This window comes from Onychomys torridus, chromosome 1, assembly GCF_903995425.1.
Source record: "Onychomys torridus chromosome 1, mOncTor1.1, whole genome shotgun sequence".
Lineage (NCBI taxonomy): Eukaryota > Metazoa > Chordata > Mammalia > Rodentia > Cricetidae > Onychomys > Onychomys torridus.
Window position 1 is genome coordinate 148,166,329 of NC_050443.1, and position 22,545 is coordinate 148,188,873.

The 22,545-nt window shown below is 34.4% G+C and overlaps 1 protein-coding gene across 6 annotated transcripts in view; it reads right to left on the bottom strand.

Moving 5' to 3' along the window:
- Kiaa2026 (KIAA2026 ortholog) overlaps window positions 1-22,545 on the bottom strand; it is an 81,848-nt gene that overhangs the window by 12,519 nt on the left and 46,784 nt on the right. For 5 of the 6 annotated variants that reach the window (XM_036209182.1, XM_036209160.1, XM_036209152.1 and 2 more), the window contains 3 exons: window positions 21,666-21,745; window positions 12,683-12,772; window positions 2,188-2,303 (listed from right to left, as the gene is read on the bottom strand). In XM_036209182.1, the coding sequence (XP_036065075.1) occupies window positions 2,188-2,303; window positions 12,683-12,772; window positions 21,666-21,745 (286 nt within the window). The remainder of the gene's footprint in view (window positions 1-2,187; window positions 2,304-12,682; window positions 12,773-21,665; window positions 21,746-22,545) is intronic. The other variant, XM_036209171.1, reaches the window with a different exon arrangement.

Consider the following 22,545-nt stretch of genomic DNA (forward strand, 5'->3'; position numbering starts at 1 on the left):
TGCGTTTCATGGAAAATAAAAAGAACTGGAAAAATATTTTATATGCTCCACATCTTATCTGCAAATATCTTTATTAATATTTTCCATCTCTCTACCTATGTTAACCCTCCCAATTACATGTATCCCCTCTTTTCCAGATACTACTATACTAAATGCCCCTCCATTTAATCTAAAACAATTACTTATCTTATTAATAAAACAAGCAACAATAGAACCCCGAATGCTATCTTTATACCCCAATCTGTCTTTCTTGGTGCTACCTCACTCTCTCCTTCATTTTATGCCAAAGGACACGAAAGAGGACTACCCTTCAGTTCCTCTAATTCTTTTCTAGAGATTCTTCTTCCTCAACTTAACCTAGTTTCCAAGACACCTTTCTTCCTTGGTTATCCTCCTCTCTTACTAAGCATTCTCTCAAAGCTTCTTCTCAAAGTGTCCCATTCATCTACCTCATTTTTTTTTTTCTTTCCCCAAGACAGGGTTTGTCTGGCTTGTCCTGTAACAGCCCTGGCTGTTCTTGTACTCACAAAGATCTGCCTGCCTCAGCCTCCGGTGTGCTGATACCTCACTTCTAAATGTTAGAATGTCCACTGTCCACACAATTTCTACTAATCTCATTGCTGTGAATATAATCAATGTTGGTAACTCCTGAACTCAGACCTCGAGTCTAGTTATGCTCCTACCTTACTGGTACACCTCACCTAATCCCACTCAACACCACCAATTAGGTGTCTACAAAGATATCAAACTGAACATACATATTCAAGTCCAAACTATTCATCCCTAGTATTCCTCAAAACTGATTCTCTTTCAGTCACTCTTGTCTCAGTTAATGGCAAATCCATGATGATAACTGTTTAGACCAACAATTAATTTTTACTCATCAATTTCTATCACATTTATATTAGCTACTTCACTAACTGCTAGTGTAACTACTTGACAGAAGCAACTGCAGGAAGAAAGGGGACTATTATCTCAGTCTGAGGGTCCATCACAGCAACAGGAACTTCAAGTGGCTGTTCCCTTGCACCCAGTCAGGAAACATGGACGAATGCTGCAGCTCAGCTCCTCTTCTCTTTTTTGTTCAGTCTAGGGCCCCAGGTCACATTTAGGGTGAGCCCTCCTACCTCAATTAATCATCCAGACACGCCCGAGGTTTGTTTCCATACCATTTCTAAATCCCATCAAGTTGACAGTAGTAGGATTAACCCACCACACACTCCATAATATACTCATTAAGCAAATTCTACCAATTCTATTTTGAAGCTATAACTGAAATCTAATCACTTCCTGTCGTGTGCAATACTATGAGTTATTCCCACTTTTTTCAGGGTAACTACCATAGTAAACTAGTTCATCTGCTTCCACCTTCACAGCTATTTCAACATGGCATCCATAGTGAATGCTTTAAAACTCAAGGTCAGGTAGCCTCAGTGATGGTTCAAATGGATAAAAGTGCCTGCCACCAAGACCCACACAGAGGAAGGAAGAACCAACTCCTTGCAGGTTGTTCTGTAACATCCACATACACACATGAGTGTAATTCCAGCCCCAGCCCTCTACACACACACAAACAATCCATCAACGAGAAAAAATTCAAACCAACACCAAAACCTTAGGGTTAGAGATACAGCTCAGTGGTCTATTTACTTAGCCATGTGTAAAGCTCTGGATGCAAGTCTCAGCATTGCAAGCAAGCAAGGGAGCGAGTGAAACACGGAAGATAACATCCTGTCTCTAAAATCCTTTCAAACGCTTTTCATCTTGGTCCATATAAACTCTTAAAAGATTAAGTGCTAACTGACCTGGCTTCTTTGACCTCTGGCTTTCATGTCCTAACTCAATCTCCATCAATCATTTTTCTTTGGTTGTCACTGACTTTGTGTTTCCTCCAAATGCCAAATACACTTCTATACTTTGAGAGTGTGCTCTTCTACTCCGTTTTCCCTCTAATGCACACCTCATTTCCTCCAGGAGCAGCTCTCAGTCTCAAACAGGAATCTCACATCCCCTTCATCATGATCCTCCCCACTAGCATTTATCACATTTGAGTCTGTATTTCTTCCAGGAGAAAGGAAATCGCAGAGAACATGTCTTTGCATTTGATGAATTACAAATGAATGGAAAAACCCCAAATCATAAACTAAGGGTCTTAGAATAAGTTAAACACATCAAAAAGCTTCTTACCTGTTTCTCTGAAAAGCCTTCATTAACTTTGGTTCCCATGGCAGCAATTCATTTAAAAGGCGTATCAATGTACTATGCAATTCTTTTACAGCTTGCCTCCGATGGTACCATTTGCCCTAGAAACATTAAGTTTAAAAAGTAAATTTCTTAGACTTTTATCTAAAATCAGTATCAACCAAGTTTTATCCTCTAATAAAACAGTAACAAAGTGCCAATAACTCATCAAAAACATTTCTTCCACAGGAGTTTACAAAAGGAGGGAATATCTTGTAAGAAATCTGAATGTTTAGTGATCTTCAGTTCTACAGAAGAAATCCCAAATGTTTATCATCTAAGTAGGAAATACATATTTAAAAATTGTCTAATTATGTCAGTTGTAAATATCTTAATAAATCATTTACCAAATATATGTAGTCTTGGGTTTCATCTCAAGTGCCAACATGGGGGAAAAAACCCCACTAACAAATGAACAAAACCAGGTAAAGGTAAAAATATTTAAATACATCCACCAAAAAAGTAAATATAGCTCATGAAGTAAAGTTTTTGTAACTTCTAAGAGAGGAAAAAAGAGATGTCTTAAACTTCCTTAGGAATTGTTACAATTATTTTAGCACTTTCCAGCACAAAAAGCAACTAAAACAGTTAACTGTTGTTTATATTACATGTGTGGTGATGTATGTGTGCGTGCATGTGCGTGAGGATGTAGAAACCAGAGGATGACATTAGGTCACAAGTCCTCCTACTTCTATAGTAAGCATTTGTACCACTGAGTTACCTTCTTAAGCCTAGTCAACCGGTTTTTAAAATTTACACCACTACACTAAAATTAATTATTCCTGATGTCACTCCCATTTTCTAATATTACAGGTACTTCCTACCTACCTACCTACCTACCTACCTACCTACCTACCTATGAATGAGGTGTTTTAATTATGTTAGCAGTTTCTAGCATAGAAAAGCAACTAAAACAGGAGTTTACAAAAGGAGGAAGTATCTTTTATCATATAATCCATATGTATTACTTCTAACAAAATACACACAATTATATATTATAGATCACATTTAACACATCATAAAACCAGACTTCATCCTATAAATAACTGTTGAGTCAATCTGACCACATGTAGAAGGGTAAGGCCACTATATATAGCAAAAGTATAGTATAGAGTTGTACAGAGTTGCCAAATTTTACACACACACACACACACACACACACACACACACGCACACGCACGCACGCGCACACACAAATTTTTTCTATTTTAAATGACAATTCTATAACTTTATAACTCAAAGTCTTAGTAGGACAGCTTGACCAAAAGGTTTTAGTACTTTAAAGTAACAGAATGTGCATTTACATAAACATAAAGAGCTATATTTCTTCTGAGGTTTTTGAATCTTAGAAGGGGAACTGTCTATTAAAAGAGTAGGAAGATGTAGGATTATATGCTGTAGACACACCAAATATGAACCCTATGCTGCTAATTCATGTCTTAAAAAAGATTATTTTTATTTTATGTGTGTGAGTGTTTTGCCTACATGTATATAAGTACACCTCATGTATGGAATGCACATGAAGCCCAAAGAGGGAGCTGAATCTTCTGGAATTGGAGTTACAGGTACTTGTGCATCTCCATGTGGGTACTGGTAACTGAATTTAGGTCTTCTGCAAGAGCAGCACATATTAACAACTGTGGCCATTTCTCCATCCCTAATTTCATCTTGATAAGATGTCAGATCATGGTATTAAGACCCCCCCCCCACCAGACAGGGTCTCTCTGTTTAGCCCTGGTTGTCCTGAAACTCTCTCTGTAGACCAGGCTGGCCTCGAACTCAAAGATCTGCCTACCTCTGTCTCCTGAGCGCTGGGAGTAAAGCAATGCGCCAGCACCACCCAGCTTAAGAAAATTTTTATTTCCTATCACAAAGTGGTTGTCAAACTTCCCAATGCCACAACCTTTTAATAGTTAGTTCCTCATGTTGTGGTGACCCCCAACCATAGAATTATTTTAGCTACTTCATAACTGTAATTTTGCTACTGTTATGAATTGTAGTGTATATGTTTGATATGTAGATGGTCTTAGGCAACCCCTGTGAAAGGGTTGTTCAACCCCCAAAGGTGTCACGACCTGCACAGATTGAGAGACACTGCTTTAACATATTAAACTAAATGGTCTTGCTTCTTTTCAAATATATTCTAAGAAAAGCACAAGTCAGACCCAAGCAGTGAGTCATACCTTAAAAGTTAAAATTTTTCTCAAAAAAATTGGTGACATGGTATTAATTGCTTATTCTAATCCATGCAACTAAACTATTAAGTGGAATAAGAAACAGTATTCATCTAGGGCAACCACACTTCTTTTGGTTTTAGATGGGATTTCACTATGTAATGCTTTGCCTTGCTATGTAGGTCAGGTTAGTCTGGAGCTTTTGAGCTTCCTGCCTCAGCTTCCCAAGTGCTGGGATCACAGGTGCCAATCATACACTCAGCAACTACTTGGTGGAAAAAGAAATGGTGAGAGAATAGAATTCAATTTTCCTTAAACTTAAGAGAAGGAAGACTGTTAGGGAAGAAAGTTGAAGGCGTATTCTCTGTGTGGTAGAATTCAGTAAAAGAAGGATTCAAGTCTTGAGAGAACTAGTGGGGGCCAAAGGAGAAAATTGACACCTGCAAAACCAAGCTGGCTTGCACAGTTGTTGTCTGGATAAGTAGAGTGGGGACAGGGTGGGACTGCAGATGACATCAGTTCGGGATATACAGAAGAACAGGAAGGGTAGATGGCATATCTGGAAATCTTTATGTCAAGACATCACTATAGTGGTGTCTCTATTAAATTTCTAAATTAAGATTTTAAAAATGATTAAGATTGTACATTTAATTCTGATTAATTTTAATTAACATCTACAAAATACACTACTGAACCAAAGATTATATACAAGGAAGGGAACTTAAATGTTTAATCAGAGATCAGATTCATAACCTTCATACAACTGCCTTACCCATTAACCTGTTGTGAAGTATCTATGGTCTTCTATCATAGATTAATAAAATGTACAAAAATATAAACATATAATGACTCCAGTGAAAGGAACCTTACACACTGCCATGGGAATGTGAATCTATAATCTTGAGGTGATTAAAAGGGTAGATTAAACTGCCTGTGTTGGTGTTTAAAGCAAGAGCTTTTACCCGACTACTCAGCTGGAGAGGAACTCACAGTTTCATGTGTCATCTGGATAAAACATGATGCTCACAATCCAAATGCAACTAAATAATGACATTTTGTGCCCCATACCACTGGTGCTGAGGACTGAATCTTGAGTACTTGACCACCAAACTAACTCCTTAGTCCTAACATTGCTGCTTTCTACTAAGCAGTGTTTTCATTTTCACAGTATACAATGGAACCATTACAAAAGGCATAAAAGCTGTCTATTTTGTTTGTTTGTTTGTTTGTTTGTTTGAGACAAGGTTTCTCTGTGTAGCTTTGGAGCCTTTCTTGGAACTCACTCTGTAGCCCAGGCTAGCCTCAAACTCACAGAGATCTGCCTGCCTCTGCCTCCCAAGTGCTGGGATTAAAAGCTTGTGTTACCACCACCTGGCTAAAGCTATCTATTTTTAATAAGCAACTAGAATTAATAACAATCTGCTTTACTTTTGTCCAATACAAAAATCTACTTCAAATAAACAATTATTTATTGATGTTTAAACCAAGTAAGTAACCACAAGCCAGAAATAGCTTTTCTAATTGATCAACTTTATTTATTATATATAGATATGAGAAAAATGATTTCAAAATTTCTTCCAAGATGGATTTATTAAAACACAAAAGGGCATAATTTTTCTAGAAGAAAGTTTTCTCTTAAAAATCACCTCAGGAAATACTTGTAAAATGGAATTGACTTCAGACTATAATTCTGCATCTTACAAATGTTAAAACCTACTCTCCTAAAACAGGTTTACTCTCTAAAGATTTTGTCAATTAAAAGTATAATACAAGTAAAAGTATAAAACAAGTGACATATTTTGAAAACTACATTAAAGCTAAGGAAAACAACAATTGGCATGGTGGCCCAAGCCTGCATTCCCAGTGTCTGGAGTCGGAGACAAGAGGACTGCTGCAAGTGTGAGAACAGCCCGGGATACAGGGTGTGCTTCCAAGGAAAATAGGAGGAAAAACAGTGTGCTCCCTACCTTTATTAATGTAAAATATATTAAATATTCACGTATACTGATTACAAAACTAAAAATCAAACTGGCAGACAGATGGATCAAGAGACAGGATTGATATTTGGGCAACTAGTTAGGTGCTACAGTGCTAAAGCATTAATAAAAATGTATTTAGTATAGTATTTAATATAAATTATGCTTATAATCTGATTACTTACTTTAAAACAAGTGAACACAGGGAACCTTTAACTTTTTTTATCAACACAATTCTGATCATTTTCAGGAATTAAAAAATTTTAAAGATAATATTCAAATGCATTATATACACTTAGTATTATGAACATTAAAGGTCACTTTAATAAAAATAGGGTAGTTTTTTTTTTTTTTTTCCAGAGCTGAGGACCGAACCCAGGGCTTTGCCCTTGCTAGGCAAGCGCTCTACCACTGAGCTAAATCCCCAACCCCGAAAATAGGGTAGTTTTTAAAAAAATATTTACTCATTTTATTTTATGTGTGTTTTGCCTGCATGTATATGCGTGCACCATGTGTGTACTTTATACCAAAGGAAGCCAGAGGAGGACATCGGATCCCATGGAACTAGAGTTATGGTGGGTGTGAAGGACCTTGTAGGTGCTGGGAACTGAATCTGGTCCTCTGCAAGAACAAGTGCTCTTGACCACTGAGTAATCTTTCCAGCCCAAAGAGTAATGTATTTTTAAAAAATTAACAGATTCTAAACTTTTATGTGAACAATTAATTTCAAGCATGCAACAGAGAAACAACAGTCAATAGTCTAAATTTGCAGCTTACCTTTCATTGTTTCTCATCCAATGTCCACAGCATCTGCAAATTGCCAGCTCCCTTTGTATTACATGCTCAACTACCAAACCATGGAATTTTTAAATGACCCTCTAGGGAACATTATTAAAGAAGCTGATTTATGGTCACAAGGTAAGTCCTTTATTATATTAGGTATTTTCCTAAGTTTTGAGTATAATGCACCAATAACCTAAAGAACCATATGAGGAAAGAAACAAAATTACAAACTACACAATATTGTAAAATGAAAAACTGCAAATGAGCATGGTGAACTTATCTAATAACTAAAGAACAACTCCACCCTGCTGCAGTAATCTGAGATGAGTTTGACAACGCCAGGTTAACACGGGTTAGGGTGCTGCTGTAGAGAGGGAGTTGGCAATCTACTAATGCTGGAGACATTGGAAAGCTAAGAGAAAAAAATTAGGAAAACAAATTCTAGACTTATTAAGTATTTTATTGTTGAGGTAATGTTTACATATTAATAAATTCAGATACTCTGTATGGTAAACTCACTTTTACAAACCATCCAATATCTTATATAGATTTTCTTATAATGTTGTATATAATTAAAAAGGTTTTTAGGAGCCATATAATAAGGAAGTTAAATCACATATAAATGCACAAAAATTTCTTTTTAAATGCTACTTTCTAAAATGCTTCTGCTTATAAATGCTAGTGCATAGAAGGAAACATCCATCACAAGGCAAAATACTTGTAATTACATGCCTGATTCTTACCACAGACAGAAATCCTATGGTGGAAAAGGACTGCCAATTTATTAATATCGTTGCATTATAATTTTCAAGAAAAATGAAAATAAACTCTCAAAGTGTCAATGAATCCCTGATGATCAATGATGGCTCATTTAAAACCCAATCCAATCCAAAGGTGGCTTGTAAAAATCAAACTCCTATGAACGAAAATAGCCCAAAGAAAATCGAACTATTTTAGCCAGGGGGAGTGGTGGACTCCTTTAATCCTAGCACTGGGGAGGCAGGGGCAGGCACATCTCTTGAGTTCCAAGACAACTAGGACTACACAGAGCAGTCTTGTCTTAAAAAAACAACAAAAGCAAACAAAAAACAAAACAAAACAACCCCCCCAACACAAACTATTTTAATAAACTAAATTGTTTGACATTTTTTATAGTCTAAGTAATAGTAAATGAAAAATTAATACTACATTTATTAAGTATTTTCTGCTTTTGTAATTTCTTAGAAAAACTACCTCCACATTTCCACAGTCCTGCATAATCAGTTTAGAAGATAAAATATCACCTTAATCTCGCTGTCATATAGTGCCTTTTGAAAAGTGCTATTGAAAAGTGCTAGTGTTGATGATACAGTGAAATATTACTATATAAAAAGTTAGAACAGTATTTTAACAATGCCAGAGTAAAATTTTCTATTGCTACTTTCACAACTTTCACTTAAGATGAAGTCTCACAATGAACAGTGTATAGATATGTATATATACATATATATAAATATCCCGTTTTATTACACTGCTAAATTAGCATTAAAATCAGTACAAAGGCACACAGTTATCACTGTGATGACATCACTGCTTTGTGCACAGGGATGTAGAGATCACATTCCTAGTGATGCAGCTCACTCTTCATGAAAGAAAGAAAAAGACTATACACAAATTTTACTTTTTCTTATGCTCAATTTCGATGCAAATCTTTGCTTAAAAGCGGATGCCTCTTTGAATAAACCATGGTAAAGTACAAATTTAGTAAACATGATGAATAAGTAGGCTCACATGAAAAATTTTTTTAAAGAGTAGCAAAAATCTTTCATTTTTTTACTACTTAGAACGCAATATGTCTAACAAATTTCAAATATAGTAAGAATGAGTAAATATATTGAAACATTCACGTTCTAACTTTCAGGAAAAAAAAAATCTCAGACAAGAATGTTTCCAAATAATTCAGGAGAACGGAAATTTTATCTCAACTAAAGCCACCAGAACACAAGCAGTAAAAATGGAATTCCGGGTTGAGGATTTAGCTCAGTGGTAGAGCACTTGCCTAGCAAGGGCAAGGCCCTGGGTTCGATCCTCAGCTCAAAAAAAAAAAAAAAAATGGAATTCCTCCTTGAGAACATTAAAAATTCATATGACCTGAATTATGATGGTTTCGTCAAACTATGTTTCTCTCCATCTCAACCGGAGGCCTCCCTTTAGGCAAAGCTGAGGCGGATGATAAATTACAGCATTATAGAATCCAAAGGAAACAACCTAGACTTTCTTCCATCGTAATAAATAGTTCAATGGCAAAAATCTGAGATATTTAAAAAGCCTTTGAACTATAAAGTGCTCTACCATGTAAAGTCTTTTAAATTAGAAGACAAAAATAACCTTTTCAATGCATTGTTACTGGATAAGAAAATGGATTTTCTTTTTCTACCCCCAGGACAAGGTCACATGTCGTCTAGGCTGGCTTCAAGCTCACTATGTAGCTGAGGATAACCTGGAACTTCCCTGTCACCTACTGCTAGGATTACAGGGATATACAGTGTGCCTGGTTTTTCTTGTGGTTTGGTAGGAAATAGTATCTGGACAAACCCCGGAGAGAAGAAATTCTCTGAAACAGCTGGGTGCTTATTATATAAATCTGTATTACACCAATATCCCATGTGCAATGTCTAACTTTAGTAGTGACACTTATGGAGGACTAAACATTTACAACTTCTTTGCTATTCATTGTTATTGAAATAATGAAAATCATTATTAAATGAAAGAAATGTTTTGATTCTAAATACTATTTTAGCCTTGACATTAATCCTCAGGGTATAAATAATAGTCCTTCAATTATTAGAAGATAAGGAATAAGTCAAGGAAGCTATCTCTATTGTGAAGTTCATACATTTTATTATTATGAAAAGCCTCCTGCAATGGTCCTGACTGTAAGCTCAATTTTAGTAAGGATGATTACCTGCTTTCTTAAATCTACAGTATTCAACTAGGGCAAATACATGAACACAATAAGGGGTGATAACTGACAGATAACTTGGCAATGAAAAAGAAAAAAAAGACCAGAAGCAAACATACCAAAATAAGCCTTCAAAATACATGGATGAATCTTTAGTAAGAACAAGTGATGGCAACAGATTTGTACAATAGTAAGACAACAGATATTCCCAACAGTGGCCCTGGAGATGGTCACAAAGGCTTAATTGTGCTCAGATAGCAGGAGGCATGGGAAGTTCTTCATTAAATAATTAAAATAATGATTCTTGATATGATTTATATCTACTATGTTTAAGTTTTAGTTTATGTAAACATTTTGTTAAGGAGCGCGTATTACTCTCAAATGATACCAAACAAATACAAGTGCCAGAATTAAATAGTAACAAATACTCAATAAGGTTAATTTCTGCAATTTATAGAGATCACATTCATCATCAGATTGTATCAAAAAAAAAAAAGATGTGTTGGGAAGAGAGAGAATTCTAAAATGAAAACTTTCCTATTTTATGCTCTGTGGTCATTTTCGCTGGCTGAGACAACTGTCTATGTAATAATCCTTTAGGCAAAATAGTTTACACCCTATGTTGGTACTTCAGTAAAATTATCCCTGGTAAAGTACAGTTCCACGAACCTCATCTCTTCAAGAAATAATAAAAGCAAGTTGCAAATACCAAAGGATGTAGTTTGGAGACACAAAAGGGAACTCATTAAGCCTGCTATAATCTGAAGCTTGTAATAAGCATCTCCTCCAAGACTACACTATCAAGTACTTTTGTTTCCTTTCCTCGTTCTTCTACTTGATCTTACAAAGGAAGGCAACATGCTCACACTGCAGTCCACCTCACTAACAAAGCAAGGAGGATGGCTCTGAGGAAAATCTCAAGTGCTTGCACAAGTTTTCTTCCTGTAGTATGTGCTGAGTGCTTAAATCAACTATGCTTCAAACTACATAGTAGAAACATTTTTTAATATATATAAACAGAATAAAGTTATGTTTAAGTAAAGTATATAAAGGTTTAGCAATTTACAAAACTCTGCTGTTATGAAATAGGAAAACAATAGCTCCTGAGGCAATAACTAAATAGCTTCTGCAAAACTCTTAAGTTATACCTTGATTTTTTAAAAAAAGATTATCCTTTCCTACTAAAGAATCAGCCTTTTATGAACATAAAATATTAAGCAAGATGAAAGAACTTTTGGTTGAAAATATTCTCATGTGAATTTTTTTTGGTAGAACACACTATTGCAGTAAATTTTAATAAAACAGCCTTTCCACATCAAGAGACTTCCCAGATACCTAAAGTATATATGAAAACTTAAGTGTCTCAACTATTTTTAAATGGAAGTATTTCTGAAATCTTTTTCCCACTCTCCGATGGTATAAGGTTTTCTTGTTAACTGATAACTGTTAAGGTTGTTTTTGTTCTGTTTTGAGACAGGGTCTCACTAAGTAGTGTTGGCTGGCCTAGAACTCACTATGTAGACCAGACTGGCTTTAAACTCATAGAAATCCTTTAGTCAGTGCTTCCCCTGAGTGCTGGAATTAAAGGTGTGTGCCACCACATCTGGCTGATGACTGACTATTCTGAATATTATTTCACCTCTTAGATCACAGTGATGTTCTCAGAGGTATCATGTGACAGACTTCTGAAATACTCAAGGTTCTTTCATTCTTGCGTTAAGTAACCTAAAGACACTTCAGTCTGTTCCCTTCAAAGTACTTCCAACATATCATTCCTAACAGCATGAAAATGGCTACTGTAAACCTGCTCAATCTGTTATCATAATTAAACACATTTATATTAACAGGCTTTAAGCACAAAGCAAGTGGTTTCATAATAAAAGGGTTTTTATGATTATTTTTCTTAAATATTTGATACTTTTCCCATCTATCTATTGGTATATAATTATGTTTCCACTATGACATAATCCAATTATAAATGCCAGCTAAGTGGGTGTTATCTATTTAATAAAGAACAACATGGAGCACTTTACTAAGTGAGAGCATATGTGTAACACTCTCATGCTGTAGTGTCAGGAAATGGGTTGATCAATTATTGTTAGGATATACAGTAAAAATTAACATTAAAAACCTATAGTCTGATAACAGTTCTTTTAGGAGTCACCTTGTTAAAAAGAAAAAGAATCTGGGGTTTGGTCTGTTTTATACTACATATAATTAAAAAGTTTGTTACTATGCAATAGGTGTCCATTAAAGACAAGTAATTAAGAACATGAAGTATCTAAAAAGCTACCAGTTAGAAAACCATCAGCATACTGAGTAATAGCTAAGACTATATACTTGTTATAAACCAGGCAAAGAAAATTAATCTTCTTGCCCCAATACCATCTTTTTGTGTTAAGAATGAAAATTAGACCACCTGGGAGAAATGACGGAAACAATGCCTCTACCTTTAATTGTAAATTTTCATGTAATTAGGAGAACAAGATTTTAAAAAACTTTGGAAAAAAGCAGGAATAAATTTTAATGCTGACAATAATAGATAGAACTTTTGGATAAACACCTACCGATTTTTTTCTACTGTTTTCCAGATCTTTGAGTTCATTCTCGATTTTTGTGATTAATTCCCTGAGTTCATCAAGATTAGTGCAAATAAGCTAAAATAAAACACAAAAACACAGCTTGATAACACATAATATAAAACACCAAAAATGTGGTAACAGAAATTGTTTAACACATACTGAAATGAGGCATATTTCTCTGCGGTAATAAAAGCAAGGAAAGCTGTACAGTTACTGAGGTATTTACGTGTTATGATGTATGAACTTCAGGCTTCATATAGAATAAGCTAAATTACAACATTGGTGGTCTTGTCCTACACCTCAAAATTATAATCCCCTTACTTTCTTAGTATTATTAGCTTTCAGCCCAGAATGACAAAGATCTGGAAATTCCTTAGCTTTCACAGGTTACTGAATCACTCTAAGACATAATTGCACCAGGCAGTCTGAGCAGGTGAATCACAGCCCTGTGATAGTGGCCATTACCCCTTTGCTTTGGTTTGCTAGCTATATAATTTAATAAACTGAGTTGCTGCTGCTGGCAGTGGTACTAAAGAGGGACAAAATTATGTGTAATATAGTCAAAGACAGGAACAAAATTAAGTACACATTCTCACCATGAGTTTAATAGTTTTTACTGTTGCTGTTTTTTGGTTGTTGTTTTGTTTTTTGAGAAAGGGCCTTACTATGTATCCCTGGCTGGCCTCAAATTTATGACGGTTCTGCTCAGTCACCATGTGTCACCCAGCCCAACTGAGCTTAACAGATTGTAATAAAACCATCTTTACAAGCAGTATCTATTTCCTTCTGTAATTGTGTGGCTCATTTTATTTTACTTGGTTAATTCTGGCAAATGACCACAATGATGAATTCTTAGTTATTAACTAACCTAGCTCGGCCTAACTACAGTTTTGTAAATTGAAGCATCAGAAATACTAACAAAAATATTAGTTACTCCCTTTGGTTCCTATATTGATTTTTTTCAGTGAGTTTAATATATTTAACCCTTTCCTAAAATAATTTAAGCAATTTAGGAACATCTAAAGTAACAGAAAATTCAGAAAAAAAAAAAAAAAAAAAAAACCAAAAAAACACCTGCATCTACATAGACAAAAAGTTTCAGATCCAAGAAAATCTTGATGGTTACACTATATAACTTAAAATATGCTATATATTTATAAATTATCACCAATCTTTATCATCACCATGCTTATTGTACACATTAATGCAAAGTTACTGTTTTCGTACAATGTATACTTTCTCTCATTAGAAAATCAGACAAAAGTAACAAGCAAAAGTGGGTCATAACAAGATATGTGCTAGTTGTTATTGAGTGATTAAGACAGGAGGTAGGAAATGCTTTAAATTTGGTTAAAACTGTAAGAAATTCTGAAATACATTTACCTACAAAAATGGCAATATGGTTCAACCTAAGCGATTAAGAAAAATTATCACAGACACTATACCATAATTATTATTAATTAATTATAAATATCTATAAAACTTCAAATGCATTGATAAAGCAGGGTAAGTATATACTTAAGTAATCCAAATTAAACAATTTCAGGACTGGGGATGTGCTCAGTGGTAAGAGTACTTGCAAAATACAAAAACAAAAGCAATTTCAGAGTAGAAAACATTACATAGCATTGTATTGGGAGAGTGTAACTGATAATTATTAGAAATCACACATTCCAGTTTGCTAAATCTGGCTATGAAAAAAACAATGATGGTGAAGCAGAAGACTGGCCAACTATGTAAGTACTTCTAAAACTAGGTTACATCTTCAGCTTCTATTCTATCTATAAAGCCATAGAGTAACATTAGCTTTCTAGCAGGTTTTAGTGAGTACTCACTGAAGTCTGTTGCTATTACTGTCCTTTTTCACTGAACTTGGTGTATTGGTTAATATCACAGCATAGATTTTTCACTTACCTATATGGCAAGGCTCAGAGAAATTTTCCTTATATTTTAGGTATCTCACTTAAAATGGCTACGAGTATGCTTTAATTGCAGCATGTAGAAATTTATAAGAACAATGAAGGCATATACCCAACAAACTAAACACATCCTAAAAACTTTAAAGCTCTTTATTTACCAGTTAGTCATGACATCAACAAATAATTGTATTTCATCTACTGGAACATAGCTGAGGCCCAAGTGTTAAAAGGTAAATAAAGTAACACCTCTAAATAGCTTACCTAGTTAACAAGCTGTGCTACATCAACTCGGATCAAATTTCAGTGTGCATAAGAACTGCAGGGGACCTGGATAGTTCTGTTTTAGTATGTCTCCTCTCTGACGAGTTTATAGTTAGTCAGCAGATCCCACTTTTGAGCAGTCATGTATTTAACGACTAAATTACAAACCAGCACAGCTACTGAGACATTAAAACATTCTGGTGCTATGTAGCTAATAAGCATGAAAACTCAAAAGCAATTAATTCCTGAATTTAGGGGGTGGGGTATTTTTAGGATAATGTTCTTAAACTGCCTCATCTAAGTTTTAAGCATAATTTTTATAAATTTGAGGGTCAGAATATTTTAATGACATTTATCTTGAAGGTACATTGAAATAACTTAATGTCTACATAATAATTTAGAGCCTTAGTTGTTGATAGGATCTCACTACATAGGGCAAGATGCCCTCAAACTTAAGTTGCCTAGGCTAGTCTCAGCCTTCCAAGTGCTGGGGTCACAGATATGTGCTATCACAACCAGGCCTGGTTTATACTCTTACTATGCAAACATACTCTTTATATTTCTATGTATCTAATGTATACCTAACATAACAATATTTTGAATCATGCTAAGGTATTAGAAAACTCTGGAGTAGAAACATAGTTTGATTGATGCCAACTTTATGTTGCATACAATTCAATTTCTACTTCTTTAAAAATAAAAGTCTTTTTTGGTGGCACACGTGTTTAATCCCAGCACTTGGGAGGCAGAGGCGGGCGGATCTCTATGAGTTTGAGGCCAGCCTGGTCTACAGAGCGAGATGCAGGACAGGCACCAAAACTACACAGAGAAACCCTGTCTCAAAACAACAACAACAACACACACACACAAAAACAAAACAAAACAAAACATAACGGAAGTCCTTAGTTTCAGATGGTGATTCTATGAAAACTAATATCACACAGCAAAAATTCACTTTAGTAAGAGGACAGATGCAGGGATGGCGAGATGGCTCAGATGTTAAGAGCACCAACTGCTCTTCCAGAGGTCCAAAGGTCCTGAGTTCAATTCCCAGCACCTACATGGTGGCTCACAACCATCTGCAATGAGATCTGGTACCCTCTTCTGTATACATAATAAATAAATAAATCTTAAAAAAAAAAAAAGAGGACAGATGCATTTAGTAACAACAAAGAAAAACATCTCATTAAATCCCTTTCTCGTTAGTATTAATTTAGAAAGTGCTTCCGAGACACAGGGCCTCCTGGGTGAAAAGGAAGATGGCTGAGCTGCTGGGATTACCACACACACTCTGAGAGGCCTTCCTGCAGGGAGAACGTAGGAGTGACACACTCATGTTACAGTAAGCTTTTCACATGACTTAATCAAGGCTGAGCCACAATCAACCCACTTACAGATGAAATGGATTAAATTATGTCACTTGGTTCAAGGTAAGCTAAAAGGGCCTATCTATCTTCAATTGATACCCAAGAATTCAAAGCAACAGACGTAAATGCACCAGGACAGGAAACAACAGAACTATAAACTCCATCTACTATTATCACATTCTGCAAGGGGGCTTTTTAAACAAAATAAAAAAATTTAAAACTAGCAAAAATTTAAGGTGTAGTTTTAGGATACGATTCATAACTATTTTCATTGACTGACAGTATTAAAAGGCCTTCTATTCAACTAAAAAATTAGGAATGACTGTAGGTATTAGGGTAAGGGAAGTACTATATAGATAAAAGAATTTCATATCTCAGAAAAATTACATGATAAAAATTTCCTTACATAAACTTCAATCACTGAAACCCCATGCCATTCTGGTAGAGGTGCACTAGGTTTGAAAGGTATTTTCAAATAAAGTATCATATAAAATAAAAAATGTAGGTTATATTATGACTGGAGACATGGCTCAGTGGTTAAGAGCACTGTCTGCTCTTCCAAAGGTCCTGAGTTCAGTTCCCAGCAACCACATGGTGGCTCACAACCACCTGAAATGAGTTCTGGTGCCCTCTTCTGGTCAGCAGGGATACATGCAGACAGAATAATATATACATAATAAAATAAATAAATCTTTAAAAAAATGTAGGTTATATTAAAAAAGCAAAGGGAAAACCATGTTGAAAAGAAAAAATAAATATGTTCAAATAAAATGGATTATTTTTACTACCATTCTATTAAAAAGATCCTATGATTTGTTTTAAAATTTATAAGTAAAACACTAAATATATGATACAAATAAAAATCCATATAGTATTTAAACAAAAATTATATTAATAGTTGTTAGAATTATGCTGACAGGAAAATTACTTCTTATGATTATTGTACCACAACAGCAAGGACAATAAATAAATTACAGAAAATACCCACTTAATGTGAAAACAAACTAATTTTGACAAACAAGTTAACAAAATATTTTAAAATACCAAGTAATTAAAAATGTTTTTCCAATGCCTTAAAGAAAATTGAATGGTTTTAAAGAGGTAAAGTTGAAAGTATGTATTTTAAAAGGTAGAAATTAAACTATGACTTAATCTATAGATCCTTATAACATAGGAAAGTTAAAAATTCTGATTTCAATTTTAGTCTCAATTTGTTATGTGAAGATAATACTTAACTTCTTATTCCTTAGTTGGCTAGGTGGAAAAATATACTTTTTTTTTTCAGGGATCTTAGTTAAAAGTTTATGTTTGTAAACAATACTGTGTAAGTCTTAGCATGTCGATTGTGGGTTTACTTTGTAAATCAACCTATAGAATAAGTAGCATGTACAGGACAGATGCCAAGTATACACTCATCAAAAAAGTATTTTGTGTGTGTTTGTGGGTATTACCAATGAAAAGCAGAAACATGTTAACTAAGGCTACTTAAATATTCTTATGTTTTTATGTTTTATCTGTTTTTATTTATGTATGTCTGTGTAAGTGAATACCAAGTGTGTGACTGCCTGTGGAGGCCAGAAGATGGCACGAGACCCCTTCCAGCAGGAGTCACAAGCACTTGTGAGCCACATGACATGGGTGCTGGGAACAGAACTTATATCCTCTGGAAGAGCAGCAAGTGCTCTTAACTGCTGAGCCATTTCTCCAGCCCCTACTTACTAGAACTTTAAGAAATTATTTTGATTATTTTTAAGTGTGTGTGTGTGTGTGTGTGTGTGTGTGTGTGTGTGTGTGTGTCTGTGCATGTTGAGTACAGGTGCCTGTAAAGGCCAGAGGCATCAGATCCTCTGGAGCTAAAGTTATAGGCAGCCTGTTTGTGAATGCCTGATGTGAGTGCTGGGAACCCAACTCCAGTTCCTGAAAGAACACTGAGTACTCTTAACCAGTGAACCACCTTCCCAGCTTCTCCTTTTTACAAATGTGGTTTACTGGGACTAGACACATCATGTTTTAAAAATACTTTCTAACTTACTTTAGCACAAAAAGAGAATTTATATACTGTTATAGTTCTCAAATACCGAAAATAAGAAAAGCTCTCAGGGGGGAGAAAATCAACTTTAATAGGAAAACTGACATTTACTTTTGAGTCTAAGAGTCTTTATGTTACAAAATAAAGAAAAAATTAATTTATAAAATCATAATTGTTAAATTTGATATAAAACTTAAAACCATCACTATTGTAACCATCTGAAATAAAAAAATTCTCTCTCTCTCTTTTTTTTTTTTGCAGTTATTGCTGATAAATTCCACAATTCTGCTGTTGTCACTGTGTACTAATCAGGATACTAGAGTAAGAAAGTCTTAGTTTTGTTCTGTGGACACATGTTATTATTTGGTTTTTCACTTTAAAATTCTTACAGTTTCCATCAAGTACTATTTTAAAGAGACCAAATTTACGGTTTATTTCAATGTCCTAAGTAGCTGGAAAAGTGCTAAAGCCATTAAGCACTTAGCACAATAGAGACTCTTAAGTAAATTCCTAATTAATTGTCCAAATTAAAATGCAGATTTTCCAACCTAAGTCTATGCCTATTTAGAAAAGAAAGAGTAAGAACAGCTACAACAGCAAGCTATGGAATTCATCCTCACAACTCTAAGAATGTACTGGCTATTATCACTCCTCTGCGCAGATGAAAAACTGGACTCACAGAGGTTGACTAACTTACATAAGATGATAGAATAGTCAGGTGGCAGGTTTGGCATTCCAACTCAAGCAGCTGAGATCCAGAATCCACATTTTAACTACTATGCATATCACTGATACCTACTACTCAAAGGTTTTTGAAGAGGATGAGACCTAGGAATCTTCACTTTTAATAAAGGTATCAGATTCTTTTAATACTTTATAAACTTTAAGAAACAAGGGCATACTAACACAGATATTCTTAGTTTCTTTGCAATTTATATATACAAAATGAAACCAAAGCCACCACTTCAATGTCCCTACTGCATACTCTAAATACAAATGGGAAGAATTTCCTGACATGGAGTTTTATAGTGTACATATAAACATGGATTTTCAAGAAGCAACTAAAGGAAGCAAATTTAACTTTTAGTGTTTAAAAAGTCAACAAAAACACTGTCAAAGAAATAGAAGTCAAAACAGGTTCACCTTTTTAGCACATTAAGACTTAAAAAATTTTGGTAAATAGGTCAGGTTTTATAAGAGAGATTTAATATTTATGCATCCAAGTTTTATTTTCAGTAACACAAATGGATATTTTAGTTTAGAATGGCTACTACTAAAATCTTATTTAACTATTTCTACAAAGTATTTTTATGTCCAATACTAATAAACGAGGTGCTAAATATACTGCCAGTACTTCAGGGAAGAAAAATATTCACTTATTAGATAATAATTGGTATTTTAAGATTCACCTATTTTTATTTTATGTGTATGAGTGTCTGCCTGTATGTATGTATGTATGTATGTATGTATGTATGTATGTATGTATGTATATGACATACACCTACTACCCTTGGAGGCTAGAAGAGGATGTTGGGTCCCCAGGAATTGGAGGTACAGATGGTTGTAAGCTATCGTCTAGATGCTAGGAACCAAAGCTGGTTCCTCTGCAAGTACAGCAGAAGTCCTCATAGCTGAGCTACCTCTCGGGGCCCTTCAATCTCTATTTCAGAAGACAGTTTCAAGTTCTCTTCACGAATCACAACACAGTATTCATACTGCAAACTAAAATAAGAGCTACCTTGAGAACTCCTCTACCCCCATGCCTTTAGAACCAGGAAAGGGACTTTATTTACTTTGAACAGTTCAATCTAACAAAACATGTACTTTTGACCTTAAATTTCTGAGTGATAAGCAAATGGTCAATAACTGACTAGAAGTATCACTTACAACAGTGTTTTCCAACTTTTTCCATGAGTCAAAAACACATTTTATCATGCATGTCAACACACATATACACAGAGGCAAGTAAAACTGAAGTTTCATAAAACAATGTATTCAACTATACATATTCATGGTATTGTATGTGACACAATGAATATATATGATGTATTTATAAATTCTTTTTTAATATTGATAACTTAAAAAAGAAACACTGGTCATGCAATCCACTAAAGTTGATTTCATATATCATTAACACCACCCACCACTGTACAAAACACTACTTATGCAGTCTGCATTACTATTATATACAAACGTCTGCTCATGAATACAGAAACAAGAAAAATACTAAAAATGGACATTCTGTCTTAAGAGCTATAGAATTATATATTAAAAAATTGAGGAAAAAATGAATGGGAGAAATAACAAAAGCTAGCATGATTAGCATGATTACCAGTGGAAGCTTAAAAATATAATATTGTATCATTAAAAGCAATGAATTGGGCAGGATGGCCTCCAACCAAACAGTAAATTATATTTTACTGGATATTCTGTATAAAGGTTATGTGAAAAAATTCTAAAGAATATAATTTATCATAATGTCATTAAAGTAGTCATATATATATATACACACACACACACACACACACACACACTTTTTTCTTTTACTATTTAAAGATAGCTGATTTTTATCCATTTTCCATTTCCCTCAAATAGGATTTTTACTGAAAATAGATGTAAGATACTCTTACACAGTATTTTTCTTGCCTCTTTATTTTCATAACTACTTGAGACCTATATATTCAAATATATCACTTTTATTTTATGAGCTTATAAACTTTTAGAAATGGACTGTCCACAATACTACAAAGAAAAATTTTTAAAGAAAGTGTCATTTGTTGAAGAAAACACTTATTGGATAAGTAGAAAGTAAACCTTATACTTATATGAGGTTGCCTATTTTCAATATTAGCAACTTCACATATGGCAGCAATGTTTTTGTTTTTGTTTTGAAAATTGTTTGAAGACTTATATTTAGCCTTTACTAAATATTCTCTCTGAAGTTTATTTATAGCTAAGAGTTAAAATACCTGTTTTTCAAGTTAATCAGTCCACCATTTCTATATTGGTTAAATATGTACAAATGGCTTACCAGAGTAATATTACTGTGTACAAACCATGACTTTTTTCTTAGAAGAATTTCATTTACATATACTGAGGGATATATGTACACAGACATAAAGAAGAGAGATAAGTATATATACATTTCCATTAAACTACATCTACAAAAGTTAGTATAGGTTGGAAACTAAAAATACCAAAGTTTGTCAGAGACAGAGGTAAAGTTACGTTTTGCCTACATCTGTACTTTAAAGGAAAGCACACTGTGAAAACCAGTCATTAAAAGTATACACCTTGTAGTTTCTGGAAATTTGGCTGTTCTCTCAAGGAATGACACCAAAACAAAAAATTAAACACAAGAAATTGGTGACCATGTTGGAACATTTATTTACCTGAAACTCCGGCACAGCAGGTGACTTTGTGACGGTTTTCCTCTTCTTGGTGATTGCTTTTTTAGATAGGGATTTTTTTCCTTTCAAGATTAAAAGAGAAAAACTTCATAATGCTGTTTACAGCATCTCATTAACAGAAACCAATTTACACAGAACCTTGAAAGTTAAACTGTAACTAACAGATGGTTGCTCGTAAGTCAAATGAAAATAATGAATCAAAACAAGCCTCAGTGAAAGCAAATATTAAACTGCAACTACCCGTAACAGACACATCAACAAGGCTGCTTCTTTATGTAAGAACCAACACTATTACACTGTTCAAGGTGATACAAAAACAGAGTTTGCTCAAAGGAGTATGTAAAAAATCCACAAACAAAACTGCTGCTCAGTTAAAATCTACATTCACAACTTACATGAGCCTGAAAAAAGCCTTTCCTTAACAATGACTTCTGCAGTCAGGAACCTGGGTAAGCATTTTATCTAAAGATTATGGACTCCTCAACCAAAAGTGGAAACCCCTTAGTAATATAAGGATGCCTTCCTTTAGCTCTGCATTTATTTAATAGGCTGCTCTGGGCATTATTTGAGATCTAAAGTTTTTAAAAGAATAATTAACATATCCCTTTAATGTGCAATTAGTACTCTGTACACTCAGAAATCATGAGGAAAAATAAATCTCATACTTAAAGAATCCAATTTCCAGAATGCATCTGAAGTATATAGCTACTTCTTTGCATTTAATGTCGCAAAATAAAACATACATAAATGCAAGGAACATGCTAAAATTTTTCCTTACTTTGTTTTAATGTTGAAGATCTCACACTGTAACCAGAGCTGGCTGTTCACAAAAATTCTCTTGCTTCAGGCCCCCAAGAGCTGG